The 23,792-nt window shown below is 47.9% G+C and overlaps 10 protein-coding genes across 10 annotated transcripts; 7 read left to right on the forward strand and 3 right to left on the reverse strand.

Annotated features, from left to right (window-relative positions):
• Window positions 1–766: 766 nt before the first annotated feature.
• On the forward strand, window positions 767–2,128 carry CTRU02_201330 (rieske 2fe-2s family protein; the record flags this gene model as incomplete). Its single annotated transcript, XM_070203828.1, has 4 exons — window positions 767–879; window positions 925–1,578; window positions 1,644–1,869; window positions 1,925–2,128. 4 exons carry the CDS (start codon window positions 767–769, stop codon window positions 2,126–2,128), a joined length of 1,197 nt encoding a protein of 398 aa, XP_070062410.1.
• A 1,066-nt stretch (window positions 2,129–3,194) lies between these two features.
• CTRU02_201331 (2OG-Fe(II)oxygenase superfamily protein) lies at window positions 3,195–4,371 on the forward strand (the record flags this gene model as incomplete). The annotated part of the gene is made up of 3 exons (XM_036726364.1): window positions 3,195–3,231; window positions 3,292–3,959; window positions 4,015–4,371. 3 exons carry the CDS (start codon window positions 3,195–3,197, stop codon window positions 4,369–4,371), a joined length of 1,062 nt encoding a protein of 353 aa, XP_036582046.1.
• Window positions 4,372–4,872: 501 nt separating this feature from the next.
• On the forward strand, window positions 4,873–6,620 carry CTRU02_201332 (major facilitator superfamily transporter; the record flags this gene model as incomplete). The annotated part of the gene is made up of 6 exons (XM_036726365.1): window positions 4,873–4,984; window positions 5,041–5,108; window positions 5,163–5,413; window positions 5,466–5,665; window positions 5,721–6,238; window positions 6,294–6,620. The coding sequence occupies 6 exons, from the start codon at window positions 4,873–4,875 to the stop codon at window positions 6,618–6,620; spliced, it is 1,476 nt and encodes a 491-aa protein (XP_036582047.1).
• A 315-nt stretch (window positions 6,621–6,935) lies between these two features.
• CTRU02_201333 (short-chain dehydrogenase reductase sdr) lies at window positions 6,936–7,855 on the reverse strand (the record flags this gene model as incomplete). The annotated part of the gene is made up of 3 exons (XM_036726366.1): window positions 6,936–6,987; window positions 7,056–7,759; window positions 7,847–7,855. The coding sequence occupies 3 exons, from the start codon at window positions 7,853–7,855 to the stop codon at window positions 6,936–6,938; spliced, it is 765 nt and encodes a 254-aa protein (XP_036582048.1).
• A 1,089-nt stretch (window positions 7,856–8,944) lies between these two features.
• CTRU02_201334 (polysaccharide deacetylase family protein) lies at window positions 8,945–10,375 on the forward strand (the record flags this gene model as incomplete). Its single annotated transcript, XM_036726367.1, has 6 exons — window positions 8,945–8,970; window positions 9,030–9,109; window positions 9,197–9,755; window positions 9,974–10,026; window positions 10,081–10,208; window positions 10,265–10,375. The coding sequence occupies 6 exons, from the start codon at window positions 8,945–8,947 to the stop codon at window positions 10,373–10,375; spliced, it is 957 nt and encodes a 318-aa protein (XP_036582049.1).
• A 391-nt stretch (window positions 10,376–10,766) lies between these two features.
• CTRU02_201335 (amidase) lies at window positions 10,767–12,879 on the reverse strand (the record flags this gene model as incomplete). Its single annotated transcript, XM_036726368.1, has 5 exons — window positions 10,767–11,318; window positions 11,382–11,741; window positions 11,824–12,018; window positions 12,095–12,370; window positions 12,625–12,879. 5 exons carry the CDS (start codon window positions 12,877–12,879, stop codon window positions 10,767–10,769), a joined length of 1,638 nt encoding a protein of 545 aa, XP_036582050.1.
• An 802-nt stretch (window positions 12,880–13,681) lies between these two features.
• Window positions 13,682–15,725, forward strand: CTRU02_201336 (phenol 2-monooxygenase; the record flags this gene model as incomplete). The annotated part of the gene is made up of 3 exons (XM_036726369.1): window positions 13,682–13,824; window positions 13,879–15,359; window positions 15,427–15,725. 3 exons carry the CDS (start codon window positions 13,682–13,684, stop codon window positions 15,723–15,725), a joined length of 1,923 nt encoding a protein of 640 aa, XP_036582051.1.
• A 922-nt stretch (window positions 15,726–16,647) lies between these two features.
• On the forward strand, window positions 16,648–18,648 carry CTRU02_201337 (hexose transporter; the record flags this gene model as incomplete). Its single annotated transcript, XM_070203829.1, has 4 exons — window positions 16,648–17,006; window positions 17,091–17,599; window positions 17,770–18,360; window positions 18,416–18,648. 4 exons carry the CDS (start codon window positions 16,648–16,650, stop codon window positions 18,646–18,648), a joined length of 1,692 nt encoding a protein of 563 aa, XP_070062411.1.
• Window positions 18,649–19,941: 1,293 nt separating this feature from the next.
• CTRU02_201338 (12-oxophytodienoate reductase) lies at window positions 19,942–21,372 on the forward strand (the record flags this gene model as incomplete). Its single annotated transcript, XM_070203830.1, has 4 exons — window positions 19,942–20,049; window positions 20,157–20,628; window positions 20,678–20,951; window positions 20,994–21,372. 4 exons carry the CDS (start codon window positions 19,942–19,944, stop codon window positions 21,370–21,372), a joined length of 1,233 nt encoding a protein of 410 aa, XP_070062412.1.
• A 703-nt stretch (window positions 21,373–22,075) lies between these two features.
• On the reverse strand, window positions 22,076–23,586 carry CTRU02_201339 (FAD binding domain-containing protein; the record flags this gene model as incomplete). The annotated part of the gene is made up of 2 exons (XM_036726372.1): window positions 22,076–23,437; window positions 23,527–23,586. 2 exons carry the CDS (start codon window positions 23,584–23,586, stop codon window positions 22,076–22,078), a joined length of 1,422 nt encoding a protein of 473 aa, XP_036582054.1.
• Between the last annotated feature and the right edge of the window lie 206 nt (window positions 23,587–23,792).

The following is a 23,792-nucleotide window of genomic DNA, read 5'->3' on the forward strand; positions in this document are numbered from 1 at the left end:
AGTTTATTCCGAAGTAGTGATTCTCCGGACATCCGCAATGAATGGTCTTCCCGAAGGATCGAAAACTCAGTTATTGATAACATGCCGAATTCCGCTTCGAGTTTGTGGGAGCGCCTTGATGGCCGCAAATGAAGAGATGCCTGAGCGTTTGAAGGCTTGAGTTGACCACTTGCGAGCCATGCCTAGCTTACGAATCCCCCTCTTTTAGGACCAATCCGAAATCTCTCCGAGATATTAATGCCCATCTTATCGGATTCAGTGTACGCTTGCTTTCCTTATCGCACCCACCATTACCAGCACCAGCCTTATCAATCGTTTGGAAGTTGGGACTGATTACGACCGTGTTATTTCCTTCAATAACTCGTAAAGCAGCAACTTAAAATAACATTACTATGATAAAGCATCTAGATTAGACGTGAAGTCCAATATCCACTGAGGCTCAGCAGTATCAGCTTCGGTCCTGGCTTATCGGTAAGTAGGGCTCATGGTCCAGGCTCCATGGGAATCATCAACCCCCACCCCCATTTTCTCATTATCACCGCAGCCGTCGCTGTATATTCCCCACTCAAGATAGGTACACTCTACGGGCTCAGATCCCGTGTTTTCAGACTTAAGAAAGGAGCTGCTCAAGGGGCTCAGGGCCCGGTTAGCAAACAGAATGAACGTTGTGTATCCATTAGTTTCACTCCAATCAAACAACAGCATTGATAAAATCTTTGGGGAACCTTAGAAGTTTGTACCTTTCTTCAACGACATTAGCAATAACATGTGGCGCTTTTTGGGGTTCTCGTCAGCAACGGACAATACCAAGTCTGAGCCACCTCGAAGTCTTCCAGCCTCCTGGTACAGATCCCCAGAACTCCACCAGCTTGAGAGAAGGTCTATTATCTCCAGGAAATGAATCTTAGTCACCCATTCTCTTAGATTCAAGCAAGCTGGGGACTATGTATCCTTCGTTTACGCCGACTTTCCTTTCTTTCTGGTCCAAGATCGAGAAGGCAACATCAATGGCTTTCACAATGCGTGTAGACATCGCGCATATCCAGTAGTCGATAACCGCGCCGGAAAGGCCAGTATTCTCAGCTGCAAATACCATGGCTGGTCTTATGGGTTCAAGGGAAATCTCGCCAAGGCACCGAGGTTCGACACTGTCAGGGGATTTGATAAGAACCAGCATGGACTGCTTCCAATTCACGTCCGCGTGGATCCTGCAGGCTTTATATGGGTCAACCTCCAGGCAGGGGAGCCGGATGTCAAGTGGGAGGATGAATTTGGCGGCGTGTACGAGAAGCCACGGATGCAGAACTTCGACTTTTCCGGCGGGTACAAATACGACCACGTCTGGGAAATGGAGCTCGATGCCAACTGGAAGACAGTGATTGAAAACTACAATGAATGCTACCATTGTGCGACCTCTCACCCTTTGATCGCGGGGGTGTCGGACCTCACAAAGTACAGGGTTGAGCCGAGCGGCGGATGCTTGGAGCATCAGATTATTAACAAAAAGTCGGAAGAAGAGGAAGACGAGTTCCGTAGATCCATTACCTTTTTCTTTCCCTCGACATCGGTAACAATCACGTAAGTCAATTTACCGTATATGACGGTAGTCTCACATATTGTTAAATTAACTAAAACTATTAAAGACAAAACTTCTTTTACATTCAGCGCATGATCCCCGTCAGCGCCACGAAAACCAGAATAGAGAATGAGGTTTATCGACACCATAGCGCCGGCGACGAAGATTTTGCCGCCATCAATGCCTTCTACAAACAAGTACTAGAAGAAGACAGGGAGCTTTGTATCAGGGCACAAGAGAATCTCAATGCGGGGGTATTCATAAACGGCGAACTTCACCCCGAAAAAGAAAAGGTAAGACACATTCCACCATTTCTCATGATGATATGGCTACTGACCAAATATCTAGGGCCCCATACACTTTCAGAACACCGTTCGGCAAGAAGTCATGGCGCATCGCATGAAAGAGTTGAACCAGGGCGGTCATGAGATTTGGCCCGCCACCCCAAAGCTCGTTGGAGAAATGAACACAAAAAAGTTAACTGAAGAGGAGACTTTCTGCTCGGAGCTTGAAAGAGCAAGCTGTGGGTTGCGACAGGAGCTTGCTTGGTAGAAGACACCTAAGCCAACATTATCCACAAATTGCATCAGGCATTGTCCAGCAACAGGTTCACTAGCCTATGATTTCGAGCATAATTGATTCCTCATCCACAGAAGACCAAAGCTTTCTTGTAGTATTTAATATATTTTCTGGCTTATTGATGATTAAATTATTTCTTATTTACTACCAATATGAGTTGATGTGGGAAAAAGAGCGTTTGACAAAAAGGTTCTGGCAGCTGACGTTGCCATTCCACGGAGCGGCTTCAGTCGGTAGCCCTGAGTCTTACCATGATTGTGACTCTAGCAACTTCCTAGTTAAGGCTGCTACTAAAATGAAAACAGAAAATGGCGAACCAACCAACAAAAACCGAACAAATGTCATAAATTAGTGACGTAACTTGCTTGGAGTTAAGTGCACCATGTACAACGGCCAGGAGACTCGATCTGAAAAGCGATACGAACGATAGGTCAAGGGGGTTTCCCACCCTCTATGGAACCCCAACTTACGAGGTGGTGCCAGGAAACAGGGATTCAACTATGCTCCCAAATTCCATCCATTTCCCCGCACATGTGTGTTAATCAGGTAGGTGTACAGACTACTGAGCCGCCAATCTTGAAGCTTGGTGTCACATCCTTATCATGGGGCGGACCTATCTCTCGCTGGTGAGGGGAAAGTGGATATTTTGGGGAAACAACGTGAACAGACAACGTCCACCCTTGCATGATATCTAGGTTCTTTTTGGTAATATTCGGGAACGGTGGGTACCATTCGCGATGGATGCTATCAACTACCCCACTCTTCACGACTTCATCGAACGCGAGGGAGAGGCTTCTTCGGAATGCCGAGTAGACCCGCAAGAAGGCGAGCGGTGCCTTACGTATGGAAGACTTGAGAATATCATGATACCTTTTTCGACTATATTTTGGAGGGTTCATGACATTACAGATATTGCGTGCTTTCGGACGATCATCTTCAAAGTAAAGCAGCAGAGAGAAGCTTTTTAGCTATTTCTCCATACCTCCAACACGATCAATACCGCCCTCAACAGCTCCCACCAAAGATTTACTCAAGAAAAATGGCGCCTCCCGAGATCCCCATCATCGACTTTTCAGGTAAGTGAAGAGTGCGAATAGCTCCAACTTCAGCACCTTTTCTTATTGATCGCTATGCAGGGTTCTACTCCGAAGACCCAGCCGAGAAGCAGAAAGTTGTGGACCAGGTCCGTGAAAGTTGTCTGTACAATGGTTTCTTCCAGATAATTGGACACTCCGTACCCCTGCAGCAGCAAAGCGCCGTCATGCAGAGTGCCAAGAAGTTCTTTGCTCTACCTGATGAGGAGAAGCAAAAAGTGGCCAAGGAAAACAACACCTGGAACCGCGGCTACGAAATGTTAAGGTCTCAGATTCTCGAGGAGGGCACGCAGCCAGAGCTCAAAGAAGGCTTCTATATCGGCGCTGAAATCCCCGAAACTCATCCCTACTTCATCAACAAGAAGTTGAACAGCGGACCCAACCAGTGGCCGGAAGGCTTGGGCAGTGACCTGGAGAGCTTCAGAACGGCATCAATGAACTATTACTCTTCGGCTCTATCTCTGGCTTCGGACTTGATGAAGGTACTTGCTCTCTCGTTGGACTTGCAAGAGAGCTACTTCAACAAGTTCATGGATGGCGCTGTGGCTACTATGAGATTGCTGCACTACCCTTCCCAGCCCAAAGACGCGGACGAAAAGCTCACCCGCGGCATTGGAGCACACACGGACTTTGGTGCAATAACAATGCTCCTTCAGGACGAGGTAGACGGCCTCCAAGTCTGGGATCAGAAGAACGAGGCTTGGATTGATGTAAGTAGGATAGACAAGCTTTCACTCGTCCATTGTGCTTACCACTCTGCATTAGGTTCAACCCACCAAAGGTGCTTTCGTTGTGAACCTGGGCAACCTCATGGCTCGCTGGACCAACGAGAAATACAAGAGCAACATCCATCGAGTTATCAACAAGTCAGGAAAAGAGCGCTACTCCATCCCTGTCTTTATCTCTGGCAACCCTGATTACTTAGTTGAGTGCATCCCCACTTGCAAATCCGCCACTCAACCCGCCAAATTTGGGCCTGTTACCGTCGAGCAGGCTGTCTCGGCGTCCTACGCGGAGTCTTATGGAAGAGCCCAGTTGTATAAGCAGGGCTTGGAAAAGGCCACAGCCAATAAGCTGCAAACACAGCAACCGTCTCAGCCGGCTCAGATTGCTGTAGCGTAATACTTCATTGTAGTGGTGTATCAGACTGTCAAATATCATAGTGGAATTTACGACGCACATTTTCCTTTAGAAGCTCCGGTATAATACGGAAAGATCAGTAATGGGGGCCGAGACCCCTGCTGTTGTGGCATGCTCCAATTCCCACCACCCCACTCTCGTCTCTCCCCCCCAAGTGATATCGTTATCAGTGAGGCAAGCCAATGATGTCGTGCTGTTACAGCATCGGAGAAAATGTACCGCATGAAACATAATGCTTTGTCTAGCAGAACATGTCCTCAGGATACCGTAATGCCGCTGCCGCTTGTGATAGCTGGTCCAGCTTGACTATAGCAGCCTGCAATCTTGCCTTGATTCGAAACGGCCACTGCTACAAAGATAATACGGTCACTGGAGGAGTCCTCCAGTCGAGCCCATTAATATAAAAGCAGAGCATGGATGTGGTTGTCTCCAATTCATGGAACCCAACTCAACCCTACAAACCTTATAGTTCATACTGTCATCATGAAGTCTACAAAGGAAATCCAGGCCTTCAAGCCGGCTAGCGCCTCTCAACTTAGAGACCAAGAATCTGGTACACAGATTTCCATTAGCACCGCTACCGAGGCGGCCTATGGTATGTATTCTCTCCGCCTTATCCGAAATCCTCTTCTGACTATGCTTTTGTAATAGTTCGTAAGATGGACTACTGGTTACTTCCATTCATGAGCATCATGTATTTCTTCAACGCTGTTGACAGAGTGAGTCGATATATCAGAGCGCTATGTTTCTAGCTACTAAGATTCCCTTACCAGAGCAACCTTGGAAATGCTGAAACAGACGGAATGAGCAAAGATCTGAATTTTGTGGGAGAGCAGTACTCTCTGTTGATTTTACTTTTCTACATACCAAATGGCCTTTGCGATCTCCCGCTCAACCTCTTGACGAAGAAGTTCTCAGGTCGCATCATGCTCCCGGCTTTGATGGTCGGATGGGGTGCCATGGCGCTTCTGCAGGCTGCTTGCAAAAACTTCGGTGGCATGTTGGCCATTCGTCTCCTGTTAGGGTACGGCCACGCTATGAGTAATGTACTTTACGGAAGCTAAATTTGTGAACAGTGCATTTGAAGCAGGATTCTTTGCTGGGGCAGTATTCTACCTGACTCTATTTTACACTAGGGGTGAACTGGGCTTTCGAATTGCACTCTTCTTTGGGAGTGCTCTGTTGGCGAGTGCATTTTCTGGTTTGATCTCCTTCGGGGTGTTCCGGATTCAACACCCACATGTTCATGGTTGGATGTGGCTATTTATCATCGAAGGTACAAGACACCCCTGCTAAACTTACAAAAAAGCCAATTCGTTAACTTTCGTTAGGGGCTTTGACTGTGGTGTTTGGAATCATCGCTTTCTGGTGGTTACCGGCGAATGCTCAAACAGCCTGGTTTTTGAACGACGCAGAGCGAGAAGTCGCCACTCTAAGATCACTTCGCGATGGAACGCGCGGTGTTGAAGAGGAATTCAGTTTTAAAGAGTGTTTCCGCACTTGGAGCGACTGGAAATTTCCCATTTGGTGCATTGTCAGCCTAACCTATCCTGTTGCATTCGCAACCACCGCCAACTTTCTCCCGTTGGTCATCCGGCGTTTGGGATACAACACGGTTACAACGAACCTTCTCACAGTGCCACCCAATGTGGTGGGATTTCTGGTTCTACTGGCAGTGACTTACAGCTCAGACCGAAATCGAGAGAGAACATTCCACATCGTGGGGAGTCTCACTCTCAGCTTGATAGGCCTCATCATATTGGTTGTTATCGATGCCAGATCTCACATTGGTGTCGCCTACTTTGCGACATTTCTGCTCACTTCAGGAGCATACATTCCGTCTTGCTTGGTGAGAATCTTGGCGCACTCTGAACTCCCAGGTCATTCGGCTAATATGTTGCTAGGTTCATAGCTGGCATAATAACAACAATCTCAGTGAGAACTCACGGGCTGCGACGACGGGCCTACTGGTAGGTCTTGGAAATTTGGGCGGTATTCTGTCTGCTGCTACATTTCGGACCACTTACGCTCCCCGTTATGCTCCTACGCTGATAGCCACAGCTGGATGTAATGTGGTGTGCATTGTTTTTACTCTGTGGCTTGGAATTTCTATGAGACGAGAAAATGCCAGAAGAAACAAAGACCAGGGCATCACCCTGAGAGCCGAAGATGTAGAGACAAGGGATCTGTCAGAGGGTGAAAAAGATCCTCGATGGCGATTTTTTGTCTGAACTTACTTCGAAGTTTTGGTTTACCATAAGTCTCATTAAAATGAGACAATGCTTTGACTCTTGTCTTGTCAAACAGAAGCCTGCACAGTCGGAGACAGGAAGAATCTGTAATCTATTACATGAACCTAGTCAAGATACAAATAAAGCCTTTACAATATGTATTCATGGACGAATTCCATCTATGTCTGTCCAGCAAAAGGCACAAAGGGTCTCAGGCACTTAATAGGACGTATTCGCCAGGAAGGTTTAGCTTTTCATTCACTGAAATTGACCGACATAAAATAGTTATCTCTATTGAAGAATTGAACTGCTAGACTACCACTTAGTCACACCCCCATCAACGAGAATATCACTGCCTTGGCAGTACCTGTAAGAGATAATGTCAGTGCCTGCTCTTCTTTCTAAGCATTAAAGTGGTGGAAGTCAATAGCATACCTGCTAGCGTCGCTGGCCAAGAAGACACAAGCTCCCTTGATGTCGTCTGGTTCAGCAACACGATGATTCATAATCTCATCTTTCCATCCCTCAAGCAAGTGAGGGAAAGGCGTCGTCATCTCTGTTCTTACATACCCAGGACTGATGGAGTTGACTCGAATACCATAGGCATCCAGCTCTGCAGCAATGGGGGCGACCATGGCTCTGACGGCACCCTTTGTTCCGCAGTATGCTGTTGACCGCTGAGACCGAATCGCCATATAGGACGCAATGCTGGCAACAAAGATGATGCTACCACACTTCGTACCATTGGCTATCATTGCCTTCGCGGCAAGCTTAGCCGAGAAGTAGAGCCCCTTGCAGTTGACTCCGTACAGCCGGTCAAAGTCCGCCTCTTCTGTATCAAGGAACTCAATGTTCTTATTCACACCTGCACAAGCCACAAAAATGTCCAATTTCCCATCAAAGTCGGAAGCAACTGCCGAGAACCCTTTTTCAAGGCTCGAGAGGGATGTTACGTCAACGACATAAGCCTTTGCCTTGATTCCATTTGCAGATGACAACTGCTCGAATGCAGAAGGCTCAGGGTCAATCACATCAAAGATAGCAACGTCAGCACCGGCCTCTGCAAGCCCTTGCGCGAAAGCAAATCCACAACCCCTTCCGGCACCAGTGACAACTGCAACACGACCTTTGAGAGAAAACTGCGTTCATTAGCCTTGAGCTGTCCCGAGCTATGCATAGGGTAAAAACCCTGCCAGCGTCAGGTAGGGTTTGCTTAGTTAGCGTACCTTGGACATTTTGTTTATGTTGTATCGAGATACTCTCGGAACAGATGGTGAGGGTGTATCGCTGCGTCGTTGAACAAAGCTGCAAGGTTGATGCGGTTGTGCTTTGCGACAAACATGCAAGTAGTGCGATAATGGAAACGATGACGACGACCAGCCAAAGGTGCTCACTAGGCCAAGGAGATAGATGGATGCATATGCTTGCTTTGTTGGTATTCAGAGAAGACAGCCAGAAAGATTACTTAATAACATGATTGTGAGGAATTGCCGGGAGCCTCTAGTCCAGTTAACTTCTACATATTCCATCCCACCTATGCTGCATCCCGTTTGCAGTAACCCACCAGCACTGTAGTGATGCTACCTGTCGTCCAATATGTCGAAAACTCCACACCCCAAGAGTCAACTCATCCTTGATCGCTGCCTATGGCATCCACCTACTGCAACAAAACGAGTGGGGTATCCAGTCGCGTAGGTGGAAGACGGTTTCCGGTCGGATCCCGGCTAATCGCTTGTACTCCGCGGCAAAACAGTTCAGACGATTTCTCGACTGGGGTATGCCCTATCGTAGAGTGATTGCGTACAGGAGTGGGTGGTTCCCTTCCAGCCAAGAGTGGGGTGAGGGGGTTCACTAGAGAACAAGAATGGGGGTGGGTCTGGATAACCAACAACATTTGTTTGTAGATCCCGGGTAAACCAACCAAACAACTGATGGAGACACATCTCGTCAAAGGTGTAGCTTGGTTTTCATAGGCTCAGTAGGTCCAAACCCGGCTAGGTATGCACCAAAGAATCAGTTACAGAATGGTAATAGATTGAAGATAAGGCATGGACTCTGTGGGACACCACTTTTGAACAAGCGGAAACCTGTGGGGCAGCTCGATCAATGTTGTTGTATCCGTAGAATGTTTCCCCTATCAGAGCAATCCTTAGAGGATGGTCCCCAGATTGTAGAATTAAGACTGGTGATAGCATTTCATGTCCTAACATAAAACATGATAGTGAAGCCACTGTGACAGACGTTATCCTGCATGTAAGCCACTACCTCTTCATTACTAATCACTTGTCTGTACACATTCACATACATATTCGTACTTTGACGAAATGGGCAAGAAAAAGGTTCTCGTCTGGTGAGGCAACACAGTCAATTCAATCAGATAGAGTGAAATGACTAACCGGATCTTCAAAGTTACGGTGTGGATATCGATGCCGTCGCCGGCTGGCTAGGCTCATACGGGGGTGAAGACAGCACTAACGACATTAGTCGAGGTAGGATCTGCTCTACCACCGCTACCCATGTTTCTGTATTTTCAAGAGAAGTGTTCGGTGGCTGACGGGTTCTTTCGCCATTGTTAGGCATCTGGGCGGGAACTATCGGCACACGGCGTCTTCTTTCTCTATTTGAGAAATACAACATCAAAGCCTCATGGTTCATTCCGGGCCACACCCTGGAGACGTTTCCAGAGGAGTGCGCCATGGTCCGCGATGCCGGTCATGAAATTGGTCTCCATGGCTACAGCCACGAAAACCCTGTTGATATGACGTTTGAGCAACAACGAGATGTCCTGGACAAAACATGGAAGATGCTAACAGACTTCTGTGGCGGAAAGCCACCAAAAGGTAGCGTTGCGCCTTGGTGGGAAACTAGTGAGGAGGGTACCGAGCTCCTTTTGAGTTATGGTATCGAGTATGATCACTCCATGTCACACCATGATTATCAAGCCTACTGGCTGCGGACTGGTGACGCCTGGACCAAGATTGACTACACCAAAACGGCCGAAGAATGGATGAAGCCTCTTGTACGAGGAAAAGAGACTGGCCTCGTTGAGATTTTTGGTTCCTGGGATCGCGATGATCTACCTCCAATGCAATTCATCAAGAACTCTGCCAACTCTCACGGCTGGGTGAATCCAAGGTAAGCCGTTCTTTGTGGTCCTTGCGTCGCGATAGCTTCGGGTCAGTGATCGACCCATGGCCACACGTCTGTGATTAAGTACACACCAGATTGGGTTCAGTGTTCAGTGTTTGGCGGGTGCGCTTCACGCTTCAGTCTCACGGGGACATATCACATACACATGCTCTGCATTTCGCCATATGTCGTTTTTTGTATCGGGAACCTACTGACTTCTGTAGGGATATTGAGGCTGTCTGGAAAGATCAGTTTGATTACCTTTACAGAGAACACGGTAAGATTCACTTGTGGTGACACACTTTGCAGTACCAGACTGATTAGAGTACAGATGAATTCATTTTCCCAATGACCATTCACCCAGACGTTTCAGGAAAACCTCATGTTATTCTCATGCACGAACGCATAATCGAGTACATTAACAAGCATGAGGGTGTTGAGTGGGTCACCATGGGGGAGGTGAGTTTATCAAACGCGCAAAACTCACTGAAAACTCGATCTAACTTCCTGATAAGATCAGTGATGATTTCAAGTCAAATAACGCTGTTCCAGAAGGTGCAAGGTTGCCGGCTAGCAAGGAAGAGGTCATGAAGAAATACGAGGAATGGAAGAAGTCACAGGCATAGTAAATGAGCTAAGATGCAGTTGCGAATTATTAGGCTTAAATACCGACACAATTATGTTTGATACGGCCCATGATCTCACAACTAAGTCTGCAGCACCAAGAGTGGACCGCAGTAAATCTCAGTGTCGTATTACTAATTATTTGAAATTGAAATACCTGTTTTCGAAGACTCCATCTTTGGATAAAAATATTCCTATGTAAGAAGCACCTTGACACTTGGGGACATCGGTGAGTGTGGTGAAGCAGGCGCACCGGGTTACTCCGTGGAGGTCGGCAGCCTTGCCGGGAAACACGATATCATAAATCTTTCAAATGAGTAATAAAATAGAATTTATTAGATTATTGAAGCTCGTTGTACACGCATGAGCCAAATGCCGTTGTAATGAATGGGTTTATACTTTCTTATTATGCAGGAGATCATCAATAATCTTTCCTGCAGCTAGCACAGCCTCTTCCTCCAACTTGCGCCCGACTATCTGCAGACCTACTGGCAATTCGAGACGTGCCATCTCCTTTCCATTATCATCCCAGAGCTTCTTGTTCCATTCGTCTTCAACACCTCTGGCCTGGCCTGTCCAAGGTATGTCAAGGTCTTCCTGGGAAACGCGTCCTCCCGGAATCACCAGTGCGGGATAGTCGAGGAAGTTCCAGACTTTTGTATACCCAACCCAGCGACATCCTCCGTGAGGGACCGCACTATGGGGCATTGGTGGCATGAGCACAATATCCACAGGCCGACCAGTCGTTGGGGACCGGATAGAATTCCATTTCTCCATGTATGCCTGCTGCAATTCCCACTTGCGTTTGTTTAGCTGCCAGTACTCATATACGGAAATAGCTTTCCCACGGCTGATGAGGCGCTCAACATGGGGAATGAAAGGTTCACCCCCCGCCAAAACATCATTACGAATGTCCTCACAGCCATCAGCTGTGTAATAAAGATCCTTTGTATTTCAGCTTTAGCAGGTGCAACTGGAGAGTTGAGAAAAATGGTAGCGTCAGCTTACCATAACTTTGATGCATTCCTCGTGCAATTGGGCATTCCATTCCAGAATCTCATGGCCTGCTGCCTTTAAAGACTTTGTAGCGGAGTGAAGAACACGGGTCAAAGGCGGGTGGGGTCGGACGATGTTGTCATCGAGTAACACCCCGATCGTTAAGGGACGAGACAAGAGTTCCTGGTAAACGTCTTCCCGCCATGGTATTGGAACGCATCGAGCATCTTGTTCCCAAGGTTTGTCATTAATCAAATGTTTCATGGTAGTTTGGATGGTGCTCAGGCTGCGAGCCATGGGGCCAATGGAGGATGGAACATGCTCCTGGCCCTCGGTAGAGACTGGAACACCCCGGTATGGAAGCCGTCCACTCTTGATTGCATATGTTAGCTGGGGTTCGGATCTTATGCCCAAAGAGAGCAATGGTGTCTGAATATTCCAGATAGACACTCACGCTTGGTTTAAAACCATAGATCCCATTCATGTGTGATGGAATACGGATGCTTCCGCCAATATCGGTTCCCCATCCGAGCATCGAGGCTTCGGTTGTCAGAAGAACCGCCTCCCCGCCAGTGGAGCCACCAGGAGTGTAATCTTTGCTCATAGGGTTTGTAGTTAGGCCCCAGAGAGGGTTATCAGTTTCGCACCACTGGACAAACATCATTCCAGTTAGTCTCAATTTTCATTCTTCAAGGCTGTCAGGTTGATTAGATACTGAGACCTACCATGATACTTTGGGGAAGGTTGGTCTTCGCGACAACCACCGCGCCGAGCGATTTCAGCATCGTAACAACAACTGCATCATCCGATGCTGGAAAAAACGATCTACCAACATAACCCAAAGTTGAATCGAAGCCTTTGACGTTGAATTGATCTTTCATTGTGACGGGAACTCCGTGCAAAGGCCCCACAAGTGTTCCAGTACTCTCAAGATGGGCATCAAGTTCTCTAGAACGTTGTAATGCATCCTCAAAAAGGATTTCAGTCAAGCTAAGACGCACCTGTTAACTGAAGACTTGATTTAGGGACGGCAGTGAAGTCTGAAGATCATCATTCCAACCAGAAACGTGTTACATACCAATTAGTCTACCATTGTGCGTTAATAAAGCCAGCACGTCTCAGTAAGAAGTTGGTTAAAGAGAATTGACAGCTTTGACATACCTTTGCATGTGCGTCTATTGCCCTTCATTTAAACATCAATAGTTAGCATACTTCGGCGGTTGAAACATCACTAGTGTGGCCAGTTTTAATATAGAGATGGTATTGAACTGCACTTTTTGATATACGATTTGATGACAGTCTCAGCCGTCACCTTGCGGCGAGAAATCATTGACACCAGAATTTCAGCATCGTGGATGGTAGTAATCTCGACAGCATTGCCTATGTCGTCATTGTTATCGATTGTTGCTTGCAGGGCAGCTACTGAAAGTGACTCTGCTTGAAGTAGCCTTTTCTTTGCAACCACCTCTTGCCAAGTGTGTGAAGGCTTAGAAGTCGTTGTTTGCGTCATCGCGATGACAAGGGTTAGGTAAGAGAGGATGCACTGGAGAAACAAAACGGCTGGATATGCAATAGAAAAGGGCGAGTTTCCGTATGATAGCTATCACATCGCCACAGCATAACCTCTAGTCGGTTTCTACCAAGAGGTGGATCCAAAGTTGGTTCGGCATGCCGAGTATCCTTTGAGCAGATAACAGAGTCTGGCGGGAATACTGCAACTGAAGAGCTCCGCTACCGGCCGGAGTTTAGTCGGTAACCTGCCGAAGTGGACTTGTACGTGGAGACAGCGATCGTGAGGGGCCTATCTGCCCGCTTCCCCGCAGATTATGTCCCCTTCTCCAATCCATCCCACCCATGTTAGTTACCAAACAAGGCACGAACGATACCAAGAGTGGGGGAAGCGTCTTGCCTAGACATGAGACGGGAACATCAGAAAGTGGGTGAGAGTGGGAGTTTGCATAGAATTTCAACGAGTGGACTCACGGTTCACGAGGAATCGGATGTCGACCCATTCTCTGTGGGAATGAAGCACCATTTTTTCACATCATCGGTCGAACATCGAGCCATTCGGGTGAAATGAGGTGATGAGCCCTTCAGAGTAAATTTTCATCCAGGAATCACATTTGGGCATGTTGAGTGTTCTTATACTCAGAAAGGCAGCAGTCTATTCTACTTTGATCAGACTGAATCCCTTGTCTACAACACCACAACTTATGACCTCATAACTCCTAAATCACATTTGATACGCTTCACATTGGCTTGCCTAAGTTACGAAAGGGTTTCTATCCTTTCACTTTTTTACACAGAACAAAATGACAACAAGTGCAACAACACCTGCCGCACCGCCGGTCAATGGCTTTACAAATGGAAATTCCACCCAACGTTCAAACGGTTATCATGATGAGAAGGTCGATGTATGTGTTGTTGGTGCTGGGCCTGCGGGTCTAATGCTTGGGTATGTGTTTTCACCAGCCCCAAAGCTTGGCGCCTTGCTGACTGTTTGACATAGATCTCTGCTTGCAAGATTTGGTCAGAATGTCGAACTCATAGATGAAAGGCCCGACCAGACGACAGTTGGCCGAGCTGACGGAATCCAGCCCAAGTCCATTGAGACTTTTCAGATGCTCCGGATAGGCGACGAGTTGCTTCGTACGGGAGTCAAAGTGCATGACATCTGCATGTGGCAGAGCTCAAGTGAAGCCGACTTGCGCAGACTGAGCCGATCGATCCACTATCCGGCCTCTGTCGTAGACCTGCTTCAGCCATATATCCTTTTGTGCCATCAGGGTATGATTGAGGTAATTTTTATCGATGATCTCCGGAAGAGTGGTGTGGAAGTAAAGCGAAGCCACAGCTTTCAAACATACAGAGCCTTGGAAGATGGATCACTACAGATCGAATGTGAACAGCATGAAAAGGGGCCGACTACATTGCATTCTGAGTATCTTGTTGGATGCGATGGAGCCCGTTCTCGCGTACGAGGAAGTATCCCAGACACGTACGCTCAGGGGACGCCGCATACTTCAGTTTGGGGTGTTCTTGACGGTGAACTAGAGACCGATTTTCCCGACATTTGGAGCAAAACGGTTGTGTTCTCGGAAGAGCATGGATCCATCCTCATCATTCCGCGAGAACGCAACATGACGCGCTTTTACATCGAGATGAAGTCTTCAACATCAGCCAAGCAGCTCGGCGAGGACTTTGTCATGGAGCAGGCCAAGTTGATCCTGGCTCCTTACAGCGTGAAGTGGCGCTCTGTTGAGTGGTTTGGCAACTATCAGGTTGCCCAGCGCGTTGCTGCCCGCTTCTCAGACCCGGCCCGAAAAGCGTTTATCGCCGGAGATGCCAGCCACACTCACAGTCCCAAAGCTGCTCAAGGAATGAACACGAGCGTCCACGACTCCTGGAATCTCGGCTGGAAGCTCAACTTTGCCCTGCGAGGCCTTGCAAAGAATGATATCCTGCTGGGAACCTACGAGCAGGAGCGCAAAAAGATCGCACATGACCTCATCAACTTCGACTTCGAACACGCCAACGAGATCGCTCGCGGCGATGCCAAACGTTTAGCTGACAACTTCAAGACCAACACGCGATTCATCTCCGGCGCCGGAGTCGAGTACGGCGAGAATGAATTGAACCGCGGACAGTCAGGTGTATTGAAGGGTGCCGCTAGACCTGGTTGTAACCTACCTCCCGCAAAGGCTACCCGATATATCGACGCATGTCCGGTTGATGTTCAACTCGACATTCCCATACTTGGCCAATTCCGAGTTTATGCCTTTATGAGCAACGTTTGCGATACACCAGCAGCCAGGTTCCTTGCTGGTTTCAGCGACTCGGTGGCATCGGAATCTTCTCTGTTCACTCTCTTGTCAAAGGCGGCAGCTAAGTCGTACGAGAAGAAGCCGCGAGCTAGAAGAAATGATGATATCCATGTGCGCCCTGAAAGATACACTACAGTCAGTGAGATTAGCACTTTTGCTCTCATCAGTAAGTTGACGCATAATCTAAAGCCTAACAGCTTTGAAATAGCCTCCATACTGACATGTTTTGATAGCATCTACGGACAAGAATGAGTTTGAAATATCCTCTTTACCGGAATTATTTGCCCGAAGTGGCTGGACCATCTACCTGGATGACGTAGCACCTCTGGACACACAAGGTCGGACATGCACAGACAAATGGCTCGGTGGACTTGGAACAGACGAAGCTGCCATCATTATTGTGAGACCCGATGGATACGTCGGTTCAATTGGCCTATGGAAGACAACAGAACCCACAGCAGGACATTCAGCAGCCCAATGGCTCGACGACTATTTTAGTGGATTCCTGCAAGTTACGGGGGCCTCAGTCTGAAATTTCTTTGCAACATTTGGTACCGCGGCTAGGGCGGCGTAAGAAACCCCTGGTGGTATTTTTTGTAATGGTATTTGCGGCGCAGATTACCATAATACCGCAGTTACAAACAGAGATTTCCGTAGATCAAAAGCACGTGCTTGAAATCTCGGTGGCTACTGACTCTTCGCGATCGTCTTTGGACCCTGAAAAGACCCTGAATTGGTCAATAGGGGGGCGAGAGGAACTCTGTACTTGCATGGAGCTTTATGTAATTTGATTAAACATGGAACATGACCCGTTTTGTGCAAGACGACGCCCCGGTTATGCCTCCATACGCAGAGACTTCCAGCCAACTAACGTCCGTGGCACGGTTCAAAGAGCTTTTCAAAGTTCCCTACGTCATCACTCAACTCCAGTTTTCTCCAAGCTCGTCCCCCGGAATGCAGTAAGCCGGACCGGCATGATTCATTGGTACATGCAACTTTTGCGTAGGGTTTCAGGACTTTCCCTGCTCGTTAAAGTCAAAACCCATCAACTAGTCTAGTTGATTGGAGTAATGGGCTGAACATCCCAGCATAAATGGAGGCAGCAACAAGTTTTGGAACGCCTGTGCCCACCTAAAGTGGGGGTGGGGACCCGTAAACTTTCAGGCGTAATCCTAGAGCTTCGATTGGATGTGTGGTACTATCCCAGGCCAATCTGGGGTTATCGCAGAGCCCACGAGGTTGATATCTACAGGGCAGAGGCAGATAGCTCAGCTTTATCTCTCCCCCTTCAAGGTGAACCTCTGGTCACGATACCTTGGGAGCAACGGTGAAGACCCCTGTAATTGTTTTCCAACCCTAGCAAAGGCTGTCAAAATTGACGTCGACATGTCCAATGTCAAGTGAGAGTTGACCCCCCTGGGTTGTACCTCTTAATCTTGGCGTTCATACGTCCTATGGCCCCATCGTCTTCCAATAAAGCTGAGGGTCTCTCCGTCGCTTCGAAGAACTTTCCGACATTAATCCAGGTTCAAAGTTTCTCGTCTTTGTCTACGAAAAACAGAGCCGGATTCTTCAATCTTCGTTCTGTATTGTTAACGTTCTTTACCATGTCTTCAACAAGTGAGAAAAGCGGAGGCAAGGGTGGTACGGAGCAGGGCTTGACACAGTCTCCCTCGAACTCTGTCCACGATGGTGAGGCGGTCTCGGTCGGCGACTCAACTACCCGTGATTTCTACACGGGAGCCGTCAATGAGCAGTACCGTTTGAAATCCGAAATCGTCGCTCACCATCTTGGGGAGATTGGCATGGGAAAGTGAGTTTGCAACTCTAGCAATGCCACCAGCACCTTCAACCGAGTCAAAAGCTAACCGTGGCGGCAATTGTCGCACTTTTCCAGGTTCCAATGGATTCTCTTCGTCGTCAACGGCTTCGGCTGGATTGTCGACAATTTCTGGTCCCAGGGCATTACGGCGATTCGGCCTCCCATTGGCAACGAGTTTACAGACATCGCCCGCCTCAGCTTTAGTTCGGTCGCTTACTACGTCGGTCTCATTGTGGGCGCATCCTTCTGGGGCACCACGGCAGACCTGATCGGTCGCAAACCTGCCTTCAATGCTACAATTCTCTACGGTGGTGTTTTTGCCTGCGCCGTAGCTGGAACACAGAACTTTACCGCTTTTTGCGCCCTGTGGTCCATTATTGGCACGGCTGCTGGCGGCAACGTCCCTGTGGACAGCGTCGTGTTTCTGGAATTTGTGCCTCAGAGCCACCAATGGATGCTTGTAACATTATCAGCGTGGTGGAACTTGGGACAGGTCATTGTTTCGCTCTTGGCTTGGGTCTTTTGGCACATTTTGCGTGCCCCTCGTCCGAGGCCCCTTGCCGGATGCAAGACAACATGGGCTGGTAAGTCAAACATCCGCATAATTGTGAGCAGGGCAGCTTCTTACTCTTCAACACAACTTATTATAGGCGCTATCTTATGATCACCCTTGGCGGAATCGCTATTGCTTTTGGTTTGATTCGAATTCTTCTCTTCAAGATTCCCGAATCGCCCCGCTTTCTCATCTCTAAAGGTAGAGATGCCGAGGCAGTCGAGGCCGTAAACTACATTGCGAGATACAACGGTCGCCCAGAGACCTTGACTCTCGATATGCTCCAGGAAGTCGACAGACGCTGCAATGGTGTATCGGAAACGGACGCCACTATGCCTGTTGACCCCGATGTGGTACCCACCACATCCAAGTTGTCCTACATGGAAATCTTGAAGGAAAGCTTCCAGGACTACAATGCTGACAACTACAAAAAGCTCTTTGCTGGCAGAAAGATGGCTCAGCACACATCAGTTACCTTTCTCATCTGGCTTACCGTGGGCGTTGCTTATCCGTTATACTTCGCTTTCATCCCCTCGTACCTCGAAACCAAGGCTACGTATTCAACGAACACGTCTTTGGACCACACCTACATGGTATACTGTATCGTTTCTTCTGCGGGAGTCGTTGGACCCATTGCTGCTGGCTTCCTCGTGGAAACACGATTTGGCCGCCGGTGGATGATGGCTGCATCCGCCGTCCTCACCGGAGCTTTCCTCTTTGCTTACACAAGTGTGGGCACTGAAGCTGCAGATATTGGGTTCCAATGTGCGACCGCAATTTTGGGAAACTTTGGTAAGTTGATGTCGGTGTAGTTCGATTCCGATACATTCCGCTGATCAGTGCACAGAATATGCCGTGATGTACGCATTTACGCCTGAATCATTCCCGGGCCCGGTCCGTGGAACTGGAACGGGCATTGCTTCTACGCTTCTCCGAATAGGTGGTCTCGTAGCATCATTCGTCTCTACCTATGCTGGATACACGGTCGTGCCAATATACGCCAGTGCGGCACTGTGGGTCTTAGTGGGCGCGTTTTGCTTTGGATTGCCGTACGAGACGCATGGGCGTGCCTCACTTTAAGTTGGGATAATGAGTACCTAATCAGAGCGATGAGTGATAACCCTGTATTTTGCTAAAGGCATGATTTTGTGTTCTGAGTGGCTGCTCTCTAAGGTGGATACCATTGGATGGAAACTATGCGGTTTGTATCAAGATTTGCATGTGAAATCGAGCAACATTTGTACGCCATCAACTAGGATAGTACTACCAGAACCTTCCTGCTCAAACTATTGACATGTATCGGTTTGCTTAAAAAGTGTGGACTTTGCCATGTAAAGAATTAAGCATCAGACCAGTTAGAGCACTGCATTTCAAAAGTCGAATTTTTCAAAACCCTTGGCTTCAAGAAAGATATCCAGTTGCTCTCATGCTATGGGTAGAAAAGAATGCCCATGATGAATTCTTAGCACTCTGATCCTTTGGCTGTTCAAAGTGTCTTCTCTGATCTCAACGACTTAGCGAGCTTAGGCTGGCACTCAAAAGGCTAAGAGACATGTCCGAACTATCTTAATGGACGACAACTACGCCATTCAATTTCTTTGCCTACAAAGCAATATAAACGAAGCAAAGTTCAATTTCAACTTGTATCATATTACAATAATGTGTTCAACACTGTGCGCTACGCCACAACAAAGAGACTAGGAGCAGCTGAACTAAGCTATCGCAAGATCCCAGCACAAGTACGTACTAGAAAACCGGTATTCTTCGAGTTTCCTTTCTTACGTCTATCGACGATCTAGAATTGCCGTTGGGCGGGGTGCCTAGCATACATACCTTGTAAATTCACGGGAAACGCGGGGCTCGGAGAATTACTTGCAGCTCTCATCCCAAGATAGTCATTGAGCGAGCCTATTGGGTATTACATGCCACCTTCTTTCAAATGGCATTCTGCTATCAAACAAGAGTGGACTTAGCTTATGGGGTAATCAAGATAGGGTGTCTGTCGGGTCAAAGGTTAGGGTCAGGCCAGGTCTGGTAAGGGGTTCGGCTATCCCCCACTCTCGAGACCGGTCCACATCCTGGTCCAATGCCACTTTGGGGTTTCCTCCACTTCCACTCTCAAGGATGGGGTTCGAGCATTCGCACGCAATGAACAATGTGTTGATCTTGTAGACATGGCAAATGTTGTCTTTTGTGGGGAGACACGGCTTTACAACTATTATCTAACCCTCAGCTAAACTGTTCAAAACCCGTCATGCCCAACGGACTTCACTGGTTCAGAGCGACACAACCCATCTAGGATATCTAACTGGAATCGGAAGAAACAGTCACCGTTCAAGTTTTGTATCAAATCTATTTCAATCACTTCTCAATATGCCTAAAGCCACAACGCCTCCTCCGGTCTATGCCGCTCTCAAGGACACGGTCCTCTTCACCCCATTGAAGCTGGGTAGCCTGAGTCTTCAGCATCGCATTGTCCAGGTTCGTCTTCAAACATGAAAGCAACATTAGTTGATTCTTTTCTGGTGTTCTTGTGCACCAGTAAGGAGTCATGGTGTCTGAATATCATGTACTAACTGTTTCTACAGGCTCCCACTACTCGGATGCGTAGTGAGTTTGAGTCGCGCGGTGTACATGTTCCAGGTGCTCGTGTTGTCAAATATTATGGCGAGCGTGCCAGCGAAGGAGGGCTTCAAATCACAGAGGCCACTGACATTTGTCTCGACGCAAGCGCCTACCCCGGCGTAGCTGGCGTCTTCACCGACTCCCAGTTGCAAGGCTGGCGTAAGGTGACGGATGCCGTCCATGCTAAAGGCGGCTTCATCTTTGTCCAACTTTGGCATACTGGCAGAGCCTCCTCAGGAGGTATGCGTGGTGGAAAGGCACCAATCTCGTCAGGAAGCCAACCTATGGACGGGAAATATCTTGATGGCACTGAATGCAAGGATGGTCCTCCACGAGCAATGACGGTTGATGAAATCCACGACCTGACCACCGAATGGGCCGCTGCATCTAAGCGAGCGGTTGAGGTGGCTGGATTCGATGGCGTTGAGATTCATGGTACGTGACGGCATAAATCCACATGACTTCTTATCTAATTCACCCCTAGGTGCGAACGGTTATCTTCTTGAACAGTTCCTTCACGACAACATCAACACTCGCACAGACTCGTACGGTGGCTCCATCGAAAACAGGTCGAGATTTCTCTTTGAGGTCGTGTCAGCCGTAGCTGCCGCTATCGGGTCCGAAAAAGTTGGCCTTCGTCTATCGCCTTACAACTACTTCCAGGGCACCAAGGACAGCAACCCCAACAAGCACTGGGCATACATCTCAGAGCGTCTTGCAGGCCTGCCAGAGAACCAAAGGCCTGTTTATGTCCACATGTGAGTTGACTGATTTTGATGATTTCAGCATTGAGTTGCGATTGTTGACATTCCTTATAGGATTGAGCCACGCTTTGACGAGGTTCTCGACGAGGAGCAAAAGCTGGCGTCACTGGGAAAGCAGAGCAACAATCTTACTCAGTTCCAAGAGATTCTCAAGCCTGCAGGCATACGATTCTTTGCTGCGGGCAACTTCAACAGAGATAATGCTCTGACCAAGTTGAAGAATGGAGAGGCCGACGCTATCGTCTTTGGGCGGCACTTTATCGCCAACCCCGATCTTGTGGAACGGTTGAAAAACGGCTGGCCGTTGAATCCATATGATCGGTCTACCTTCTACGGCGCAAGCCCTCCAGAGAAGGGCTATAACGATTATGAGTTTTACAAGGTTGACAATTCGGAGATTACGGCGCATGCATAGAGCTGTTAAGGAACGGCATCAATAGGGAATGTTGAACAGTCTCGTCGATTACAACACAATAGAACCTTACAAGAGAAAATAAGATTCAGTCCGATAGTAAATCCCATCTGTGACTTTTTTTGCTTGGTTGGTGTAATACTAAGAGCCACCAATCTTCATATTTCCACATTAACACACGTGTTGTGCTTGGAGTTAAATTACCAAAGCGAACAAATGTTTCTTCGCTCATGGAATATTGAAGCACGGCAGCTTTATCTTTAAAGACCAACTTGTGACCACCAATCGCAAACGAGGGCCAGACACTGAGCATTACAGATTGAAGAGTTCAGCTAAGGGTCCTAAAGTGACTGCATTCATACCTGGCTTCTCACTTTGGATCTCAAGGCCCCTTTTCTACATAGCTTTCAAACTATACCTCGTATTCCTTGAATTCCCTTCACATCACATTAGTAGGTATGTAAGAACTAGCGAGTGTGCGTAAAAAAAAAAGAAAAACACAATCATAATGGAGTAACACGTGTTAGATAATAGTCAAATAGCTAGTCACATAACTATTCAAATTCCGAGGTAACTATCAATTAAATGCATTGTTTTAAACCACTCATCTTGGTCCATGAACTGATCGTACGCTATGTATTTGTTACTTATATTCCAATGGTGCGAGCCTTCCAGTATGTCGTTCTGTAGTAAAAACAACTCCAAATCATAGGCTCGCTCTAGGCGTCTTGTTACTCTCAGCTGTAGCAACTCCTTTAACTGATGGCCATTTATCCTCAATATCAGCCCACATATCGTAAGTCAAAAGCCACCTGCCGACTCCATGATACCTCCATGGAAACGGGTCATCTCCTGTCTCCTGGGATACGGGCAATACAGGTGATTCACCGCTTAGCCACTCGCTGTCCATGTTTCCGAATTGTTGAAACTTGGCATCGCGCTCAACCTGCTCTGCGCCATCATGGAGGTGGTAAATCCATTGGTTGTATGTACCGCGGCGCACAACACGCTCGGTTCTCTCTCGACGACAGTCCTCGTATATTTTGAGAGCCTTCTTCCTTGATGAGACGGACTTATCTGTCAATCGAGCAAGACAGAGACCAAGAACGCCTCCGTCCTCCAGAGCCATGCCGGCTCCACTGGCAAGGTATGGCAAGGTCGCATGGACGGCATCGCCAAGCATAGTGAAAGTGCCAGACGGATGTGACCAAGTAGGCTCAAGACCGGGTCTGATACAAAGTCTCCATTTCAGAACCTCATCGCACATGAGCAACATCTTGCTGATTCGAGGATCCCATCCGTCATAGTGGGCTCGCATCTCCTCAATGTTGCCCTGAAGTGTGTTTCTGCCATCAATGGGCATGTCGTCCGGTACCAAGAGAACCATGTTGAACAGCTTACCACCTTTGAGAACATAGTTTACAGCGTGCTTGTCGGGACCAATCCAGTAGTTTACTTGAGGGTTCTCGACAAAGTGTCGTAGCTCCGGGTCTTTCAGCATGTCTGCCGTGTTTAGAAGGAGTCGATATGCCAGGTCACCCGTAAGCTGTGGTGGATCAGGCCTGCCAAGGAATTGTTCTCTCAGCTTGGAAGAAATACCGTCTGCACCGACAAGGAGGTCTGCTGTCATGGTACGTCCGTCACCGAGGACAACAGTTGAGGTAGTTTGATCTTGGGATACAGTGAAGGTATCAACTTTCGCATTCGTAATGAGTTTCGCGCCGAGTTCCACGGCGCGTTCGAGCAAGCATCGGTGCAGATCAGATCGGTGGAAGTCCCAGAAGGGAAACCCTCCTGCAGCTGCTGCATACTGGTGGTAGTTCATATCGCCTAGAAAGTTTCCTTTCCAGCCGATGAAATTGCATTTCTGAGGCTTCGTTGCATACTTCTCCAGCTTCTTCTCCAGGCCCCACGAGAACAACACTCGTGCAGCATTGGGCAAGACCTGGATTCCTGCACCAACTTCTCCGATATCAGGAGCGGCTTCTAGCACGGTTACGTTATGGCCGGCCAGCAATATTCCAATAGCGGCTCCAAGACCACCGAGGCCAGCTCCCACGATAATGACCTATTAACATAGTTAGCTAACGTGATTCCCCGCGCTAAAATACCATCGTTTGTTGTTAAAAACAAAATTCACATCCTACTTATACTCACATTCAATCTGTCATTAGGGCCTCTCTGTATCTTTTCTTGAACAAAATAGTTTCCCAACATGTTGTGAAGGAGTTGTCCAGATCACTCGGAACGGTCTCAGTCAGGTGTTAACCTATGTGCTACTCGCTCAATGACGAGCAAACAAAAGATTCTATAAATATCGCAGCTTGTAGATTGAAAAGGTTATTTAATATTTGGTTCCCTTCTTCGCCCCAATAGATTCGTCGAAGGCTCAAAAGTAAATGCAACTTTTACATTCGGCGTAA

The sequence above is a fragment of the Colletotrichum truncatum genome (genome assembly GCF_014235925.2).
Source record: "Colletotrichum truncatum strain CMES1059 chromosome Unknown Contig_0001, whole genome shotgun sequence".
NCBI lineage: Eukaryota > Fungi > Ascomycota > Sordariomycetes > Glomerellales > Glomerellaceae > Colletotrichum > Colletotrichum truncatum.